Source organism: Gossypium hirsutum, chromosome D10 (genome assembly GCF_007990345.1).
Source record: "Gossypium hirsutum isolate 1008001.06 chromosome D10, Gossypium_hirsutum_v2.1, whole genome shotgun sequence".
NCBI classification, from domain to species: domain Eukaryota; kingdom Viridiplantae; phylum Streptophyta; class Magnoliopsida; order Malvales; family Malvaceae; genus Gossypium; species Gossypium hirsutum.
In genome coordinates, this window is record NC_053446.1 from 19,030,221 (window position 1) to 19,039,549 (window position 9,329).

The 9,329-nt window shown below is 35.0% G+C and overlaps 1 protein-coding gene across 1 annotated transcript; it reads left to right on the plus strand.

The window, feature by feature from the left end:
• The first annotated feature begins 3,685 nt into the window (after positions 1-3,685).
• On the plus strand, positions 3,686-7,986 carry LOC107915377 (zinc finger CCCH domain-containing protein 62). Its single transcript, XM_041101930.1, has 6 exons — positions 3,686-5,869; positions 5,971-6,234; positions 6,337-6,522; positions 6,637-6,731; positions 6,776-6,971; positions 7,162-7,986. Exons 2-6 carry the CDS (start codon positions 5,974-5,976, stop codon positions 7,204-7,206), a joined length of 783 nt encoding a protein of 260 aa, XP_040957864.1. The 5' UTR covers positions 3,686-5,869; positions 5,971-5,973; the 3' UTR covers positions 7,207-7,986.
• Positions 7,987-9,329: the final 1,343 nt, after the last annotated feature.

The window sequence follows — 9,329 nt, forward strand, 5'->3', positions numbered from 1 at the left end:
CGTCCAAGACTCCATCACTTGGAGGAAGACGTTATTTTGTCACCTTTATTGATGATTTTTCCAGACGAGTTTGGGTGTTTCCTATGAAGAACAAAGATGAGGTGCTTGAAGTTTTCCTTAAGTGGAAAACTAAAGTTGAAAATCAGACAGGAAGGAAGATTAAGGTTCTCCGATCAGACAACGGTGGAGAATATAAAAGCGATCCTTTCCTGAAGATATGCCAAGATTGTGGCATAGTAAGGCACTTCACCGTAGGTGGAACACCGCAACAGAATGGGGTGGCAGAGCGTATGAATCGAACGCTTGTGGAGAAAGTTCGATGTATGTTATCTAATGCTGGATTAGATAGAAAGTTTTGGACTGAGGCTGTGACGTACGCTCAACATCTCATCAATCATTTGCCATCATCTGCTATAAATGGCAAGACTCCTTTGGAGAAATGGTATGGAAAACCTGCTACTGATTATGACACCTTGCGCATTTTTGGTTCTATTGCATATTATCATGTGAAAGAATCAAAGTTAGATCCAAGAGCAAAGAAGGCTCTATTCATGGGCTTCAATGCTGGTGTTAAGGGATATCGTTTGTGGTGTCTAGAGGCAAAGAAGACGATAATCAGTAGGGATGTTACCTTTCATGAATCTGCCATGTTGAATAAGGTAAATCCAGAAGGAGTGAGTAGTACTTCGCAGCAGGTGGAGTGTACTCCGCAGCAGGTGGAGTTTGAGCAGAGTGTGGTAATTCCAGCAGAAGGTACCACTAGTGATTCTTCATTGGCAGATGCAGAGTCAGATGAGGAAGAGGTTTCTACCCAAGAACCTCAACAGCAATCAGAGCCAATTGCAGTCAGAAGGCAGAGACGAGAAATTCAGAAACCTGCTCGTTTCACTGACACGGTAGCTTATGCACTTCCAGTTGTTGATAATATTCCATCCACTTACACCGAAGCCATTCAGAGTTTAGAGAATAATAGATGGTTAGGTGCAATGGAAGAGGAAATGCAATCTCTAGAGAAAAACAAGATGTGGAAGCTGGCACAACTACCAAAAGGGAAGAAGGCGATTGGTTGCAAAATTGAAGACACTATTGAAGTTTGTGTTATGAGAAGATGTTCGAAGATGTGGAATATCGCCAAGGTGGAGATTTGTTGAATATTGGCAATATCCCACATTAGGAAAAGATAGAAAGGGAGGGGGTTTGGTTTGTTATATATAGAACCCCTCCCCCTTTGGTTGTATCATCCCAAAATCTTCTCCTTTGTAATATTTCTAGAAGAAATATTAATTTGGTAGTGTCCGAGGACGTAAGCTAAATTGGCCGAACCTCGTTAAATCTCTGGTATTTTATTTCTTATTTGTTTGCTTATATTTAATAGCTTTATGTTGGTTATATTTATTTAGTTATTATTGCTATAAATATCTAAGTGAGTTCTGTCTAGTTGTTGGGTTTTAAGCGGGACCATTTGTGACCCCTCCAATTTAACTGGGAATTTTCTTAGTATAATTGTTGGCATAATAATTATCTAAATATTTCTGATAATATTGTTATTAATATTATCGTCGCTTCCGCAACAATTCCCTCGTTGTATCATTGTATCAACAATGTGTAAACTTCTAGCCACTCATCCTATCAAAGACATTCGCCCCACACGTCCCACAATGATGGCCTAGTTGCGGGCTCAACACATTAACATCATCTTGCATAGGATCTTGCCCATAAATAGCCTCTAAAATGATAATCAAGGGATCGACTTTCTGAGATATACTTGCCTATACTCTGCTAGTTGACCCTCAACACTTAGCCTTCATACTTTCTCCACTTTCACTATTTGCAATCTTCGGCTCTCCACCCCGATTGGGTGAACCGACCTCCATTAGCTCCACCACATCTTCCTACGTATTACCTCGTTGTATCATTGTATCAACAGGGTGTGTACTTCTAGCCACTCAAATTAAATTCTAGTGGTTAGACCTACGAATAATAAATACTAAATCAATGCCTTTGGCTTGACCTTGACACTTATATGTGTTGAGATCATGCCAACTCTACTTTTGTAATAAATCCACGAGGAATTAAAAGCACAATGACCTCAACACCAAAACAAAGCACATTCTGATAAATAATCTCAAAACAACAATACTTTGAAAAAAAAGACATAGTAATATGTTTATGTAAAATTATCTAACTTCCCTCTTATTACATTGTTTCTGATAAATAATCCCAAGACAACAATATTTTGAAAAGAAGACACAATAATTTTTATGTAAAATTATCTTGTTTCCTTCCTATTATATTGTTTTTACGTAATAGTTTAATTTTTTGAGGGTTTAATGGCCAAATTTTCCTCAATAACTCTACTTTAATTTGATTAATATTAGTTTAAAATAAATTTATCACTACATTTTTATTTTAATATTAAAATTTATTTATTCTATTTGATTGAACTTGTTTACTAAATTTTAATTTTTATTGTATTTTGTTATTCATTTTTTTTATGAAGAGATGATTTAATAAAAATAATGTTTTTATGATTTTGTTTTAGTATTTGACAATAATAGTTCAATTAAGGCTTAGTATATGAGGCATTTTTTTTAATGTGGTACATGTGTTAATTTTTTGTCTAATTTGATACTTGTATATGATGTTAACTTTTTAGTATTTAATTCACGTTTTAGGGTTGATTTGATGAAAGTTAACTTTTAATACTCTTATTAGGTTTGAATTTTTTATGATTTTGTTAATAGAATAAATTTAGTGTTAATTGTGAAATTATTTAATTTTGTATTTAATTTGTTAAATATAATCCGATGGATATGATTTAATTCGGGTTTTAGAGTTGATTTAATGAAAGTTAAATGCTAATATTATTAGTTAATTATGAATTTTTGTCAAATCAATTCTAAAACTCGAATTAAACAATTAAAAGTTAACATTGTTACTTTTGGGTATCAAAATATATAACTTTTTTTCAAAAATAGGTGTTAGATTAGATAAAAAAAATAATAAATGTACCACAATAGAAAAAAAAAGTGTCAAATTCAAGTAACAAAAATTATATATTAAGCCTTCAATTAATTCAATTTTAGAAATTAACAAATATTTTTATAAAAATTAAATTGATTTTTTTTTTAAATTTTCAAGTCAACCTTTTATTAAATAAAAATGATGGGATAATTTTTTTAAAAAATTAACGTATTATTAATTATTTCAATAAAATATTAGAAATAACATTTTTTCTTTAATTTTGCTTTGGAATCATCCAAATATAATAATGAAGGGTAAATTTTAATTGCAAAACAAATTAATAAAATTGAAAATTGAAGTAAAAATTGAAATCACATACAAAATAGAAAGAAGAGCAAAGAAAGATTGGTGGCAGTAATTTTATCCTTTAACCCATTCTTGTTATTGAAAATAAGAAATTCAATTTAAACCTTACACATATTCCGGAGAAATTAAATTGAAAGCGATAGGTGGGGAAATTCCAAGCCCTCATTCATATTCATATCATTTTAAGCGTGAAGATGATTCAAATTCAATTTTATTTCTGGGATGAACATATATTTATTTCAAATTCAATTACGAATTTAATGCCCTACTCTTAAGGAATGTTTAAAAACAATGGAATTCCATTCCCAAAATTACAGCCAAAAGGCTTTTAAATTTCCGCGAAATTTCTTTATTCTCCCTGCAGTTTATGATAATGGGTTTAGCAAATGAAAACAAAAGCATGGAGGTTGGTCTGAGAAGGTTCGGGGACGAGCAGAGCACGCTGCTGGACCAGTTCGAGAGGCTCTCCTTTGAGGCGCAGTTGAAACAAGCTATATTGGGTCGGAGCCTGTCGGAGTCAAGCCTGGTTAAAAGGTGCCGCTGCTCGCAGTTGTTGGCACAACCGCCAGCGGCGGCGCAGGTGGGTAAAGGGCGTTGTGGGTCTGGTTTCAACAGGGTCCTGAAGAAGTTGATGAAACCAATACTTGGTGGGAAAGGAAATGCTGAAAAAAACCCGGTGACCAACCCTAACAATTCCATGTTTTTTAATGCTTTTAGCAGGTCTCTACGCTTCTGATGAAATAAAAATCTTGTTTCATTCCTTTTTGTCATCCCATTTTTCTTTTTGGTAAATGCCAATCAATTATCTTTACGTATTCATTAACCAGACTCAGCAAGTTCCAAAAGCTGATACTTCCCTTCACTTCTCCTTTTTTTTCCCTATCTGATTATATTTGGTCATCATTCCATATTCTCACAACAAAGACCGCCATTGCTAGTTTTGCATTTGGATGATTTTAAAGCAATAATAGTAGTGAAACTTTCAGTATCATGGAGCAGGATGCTGGCTGCTCAACGATATCATTCTGGCATTGTTAGATGTTAATTAATATAAACAAATAAATTAAACGGAAAAAAAATGTCTGAAAATGGTTCTTGGTTTTTTTTTTTTTTTTGAAAGAAGAGAAAATTTTCTTGGTTGGTGTTTTGGGGCTCTTTCTTCTTCTTGTTACTCATGTTTGGGCTTAGTCCAATTGATAGCATTTCACTAAAGTGGCATTTACAACCGTTGGATCAACATGTTAAAATTACAACCACAATCAAGCTAAGACCGTTGAGTAGAGTAGGGACGTTTTAAAGGTCATCTTCCAAAATAGCACCCAGCTTTAATAAGCAGGGGCAGACATGCCGAAACTGAAAACCATGGAAACGTTGAGCAAGACGCTGGATCTCAGCGTGTATCAGACCAATTCCCGAGCCAGGTGTCTCCTGGTCGAGCGAATGGCAGCAAGAGCATCACCTTGGATTTCCTTGTCCAAGGCAAACAGCAGAGCCTTTAAGCAAGGAAAAAAAAAGAGTCGAGGTGCTTATTTCGCAGCATCTGATCCGCTACCAGAAGCAGGAGGCAGCCAACCTTGAAGTGCGCCGAATCAAATTCCGCCAGGTCAGGATCTGTCGCCTTTGCTGTTGAACTGGAAGCTTGTTGTTGTTGATGAACAATTCGTAGAAATATTTATGGAATTCATATTTTCATTTCATTTCTAAATAAAAAATATAGCCCGAGTAAATTCATTGAAATGGTTTAGTAATACAGAGTCGTAGTCACTTTTCTTGAACAAAATTACTTGCTATAATTTTCACTCGTTTATTATATACAGTTCTAAGAGCAACTTGTTCTGCGTGACATATAAAATATAATAGTAGGGTACACGCCGCCGTTTGCCGGCCTGCGATATCTGCTATCAATTTTCGAATTCTGAATGGATGAGCGAAAATTGGATGCACCTGAACCTGATGATGATCTCCTCTTTAGTATCCCCCAAAGGTCTTAATGCATACATTTCCTTTTCTTTCACTCGTTTTAGTTTTCCTTCTCTCATTTTCATCCTCAATTTTTTTAATCTTTTTCTTTTTGGATTCTACTCGTGTTTGTTTTAACGATTTAATTCAATTTTTATTTTAAACATTTAATATGGTAGACAAGCCCATGAACGCCTAATCAGCTATAAAATATGCCCAATATTATGCTGACTCTCACAATAACATTCATTGAGACAAAATTCTCAGCCCAGATGCCCTGATCAGTTATGGCTAGGTTTTTCACTCGCCCAATTCAAATCACTAGGGTGAGAAAGAAAGGGCCGAAGGGCTGAAATTTGGTAGGAAAACAAGTCGTCTGGCGCCAACGGCTAGTTTTTTATGCTAACACCGACATTTGCTTCCATTGTAAACACCCCCTCGCCCTTACCCATCATTTCTAAGAATTATCTCTTTACTTTGCTTCTGTTTTCTTTGCCTTTTTTGTTTTTCAAGCTTACATCTCTTCACCCACCTCTACTTTCTCTTTAGTCACAGGCTGCGCTTTTAATCTCTTCTTCAGGTTTGCTTCCCTCCGTTTTGATTTTTAATTTTCTTGGGGGTGGGGGTTTAGGCTATACTTAATTAAGCCTTTTGATTTTCTGTCGTTTTTTTTTCCTACAGAGAATGGATGTACATGGACGAGAAAGAAAACTGGCTGGAAATAACGGAGAATTCTCATACTCCAAAGCCAACGATATTTTTCTTAGAAACCCAAACCCTCCCCACAATTCATCTCTTTCCACTCTAAAGTCCCCAGACCACAATAAACTCCGTAAGTACTGGATGTCAGGCCACTGTCACAGAGGTGACAAGTGCTGGTATTTGCATTCTTGGTCTCGTGGGGATGGCTTTACCATGTTGGCAAAGCTTGAAGGCCACAAGAAGGTATTGTTTTTCCCTCATTTGGATTTTGGGGCTTTTTACACCTTTACATAACAAATCAAGTTTCTTACCTTAGTTATTCTCTGTGTGTTTTGATCTAAACAGACCATTAGAGGGATTGCCCTTCCTTCAGGGCATGACAAGCTTTATTCTGGAAGCTCCGATGGAACTGCACGGATATGGGACGGCCACACTGGAAAGTGTCTTCATTTTACTAATCTTGGAGATGAAGCTGGATCTTTGATTACTGAGGGTGCCTGGGTGTTCATTGGCATGAAAAATGCAGTCAAGGTTGGCATCCAACATTATGGTTAATTGTCCTCAAATCGTCTTTAAGTGTGATACACTTTTTCCTATTTTGTTTTGGCATTAACTAAATTGAGACCTTTTTTTGGTATCTTGCAGGCATTAAATATTCACTCAGACCTTGAATTAAATCTAAAAGGGCCAGTTGGTCAAGTCTATGCCATGATTGTGGCTGGGGATATGCTTTTTGCTGGGCACAGATGATCATTCTCATTTCAGGCCATCTTTATTTATAAAATTATTGTTTTGGAGACAATGTAGTTACTCAATTCCTTTGCTTGTTGTACAATGGTGGTATTATTGCATGGAGAGCAAGCTGTGAGACCGATTCTTTTCAGCTAGCTGCATCCCTGGAAGGCCACAATGGAGCTGTCTCATGCTTGGCTGTGGGAGACAAAATGTTATTTTCTGGGTCTCTGGATAAAACAATCAGGGTATGTTCCTCTGCTAGTCTGGTGTTTTCCTTACAAAATACTCTATGTGAATTGAAATAAATGTTCAAATCCTTAGTCATGTGAATTGACACTTATTGGCTTATTGAAATTCCATTAGCTACAACATTTATGCAGTTTTTATACTTCCATTGAATTTCTGGTTCTTAATATATGTTTTTCTCCTGACCAGGTGTGGGACATTGACACATTTCAATGCATTAAGACTACATGCTGATGTTGTGACATCTCTTGTTCATTGTAATGGATATTTGTTCTCAAGCTCAGTTGACTGCACCATTAAAGTTTGGTTTGCAACAGAAGGACAAAATTGGAGGTGCTCTATACTCATAAAGAGGAAAATGTATGTTCTTTTTCTTTTTTCTGAATTTACTACTGTAACCTGTTCATGTTATATTGGAGTTGTTAGGAGTGGAAATGGGCTAAAATGAATTTTGGGTTGCATGTGGAATGAATGATGCTGAAACTAAACCAGTGTCTTGTTCTGCCCTTGCAATATGACTCCGTTCGCCTTTATGACTTGCCGTCGTGAGTATAATTCTCCTATATTTCATCTTGATGTGTGAAAAATGCCTTTTGTTTTGTGGGTTTAAAAGAAGTTCCCTTCATGGAATGGTATTAGTAACTAACGGATACTACCTTTTGTGGTGACAAGTTCTGTGAGAGAGGCAGAATATTTTCAAAAAGAGAAATGAGAGTGATTGAAAGAGGACCAAAAAACCTGTTCTTCACAGGGGATTCAAGTGGCTCATTGACTGTGTGGAAATGGCGGCAAAACTCTCAAGAAAGCTCTTGATTCTCACTTCAATTCTGCACCTCATCTCTTGCTGATTGCTAATATCATTTTGAATTTTTTTTCTTTTTGGCTGTACACATACATATTCAGAAGTATAGATACTGATATATACAATTTGTATAGATTCCCTGTTTGTTCTTTGTTGAATTTCACTGCTGCTTGTAATTCAATTTTGAAATGAAAGGAATGTTCTTTGATTCATTCAAACATGGCAGATATGTTAATGAAAATGGAAGGTACAACTAAGAGCATACAATTGAACTAGTATTAGAATAACTCTTGGTTGTAACTTTGAATGGTGATCTATGTTAATGGAACAACAGTCGTTGAACCTAGTTTCTCTTAGACTTAGAACAAAACTTTTTACTTCATACATCGACTTGCAAACTGTCATGGTATAATTGATGTATTATAAAGCTTTACGTTACCTGGACTTTTTAAAACTGAATGTATTTGTTAATATAACTATTGATTTAATGTACAACAAGGGAGAAGTATGGGGGAGAGAAGGGTGGTTGCTATGAAGGCCGGTTTACTCAGTCGGGGCAGAGAGTCGGAGATTATAAATAGTGGTGTAGAAGAGAGTTTAAAGGTTGAGGACTAAAAGAGTGTTGACAGAGTGTAGACTTAGTATTCTTAAAGGTATATCCTTTCTTCATCGTTACTAGAGATATTTATAAGCAGAGGTGTGGCATCCCAAACCCGGCCAGGACAACCCGACTCGAATCCAAAGTTATTGAGACCATGTGTATTAAATCATATAAAATTATGAGAAATTTTGAAAAACTACACATTTCAAATTGAGCTATTGAAATCTCTTAAATTAGTCACAAATTTTGAAAAGTTTTAATATATTTACCCACAAGTCAGTAAAGGTAAAGAAGTAATTAAAGATTAAGGTGGGCCAATTGGCCCACGTCTCCTAACGCCCAAAACTTGAATGTTACAAGTTTAGTCAAAAGCCCAAATGTTGATTAACTTTTTCATTGTTTACAAATTACTTAATTCATAATTAAGTTTTTGAGTGTTACTTAAGAGATTAAGTTATTATTAAAAAGAAATTAAGTTTTGAGTGTTCCTAATAATTTATGTATGTATATTATTTAATTTCTTTAAAATAGTTGTATCAAGATTAAAGTCAAAGCGCTAGTTTTTATGGTTTTATTTTTAGACAAAGATCTCGAGAGTTTGGTCAAGGTAGTTCTCAAAGTAAAAGTAAAATATTTAATCTCGCTCGTCTTTTCACCATGGGATGAAATTGAGTTGTATCACCTCTTGCAAGGTATGATTTTTTTTTCAATTATGGTATTTTAAAATTTTTCAAATTTATCACATATGAAGAATGTTTGACATTTAATATGATTTTACCATATTTTTTTTAAATTGTGATATTTTAAAGTGAAAGTGAAAGATTTAATCTCGCTTGTCATTTCACTATGTGGTGAAATTGAATTGTATCATATGATGAATGTTTGATATTTAATATGAATTTACCATATTTTTTTAATTATATATTTTATAGTGAGGGTGAAGGATTTGATCCC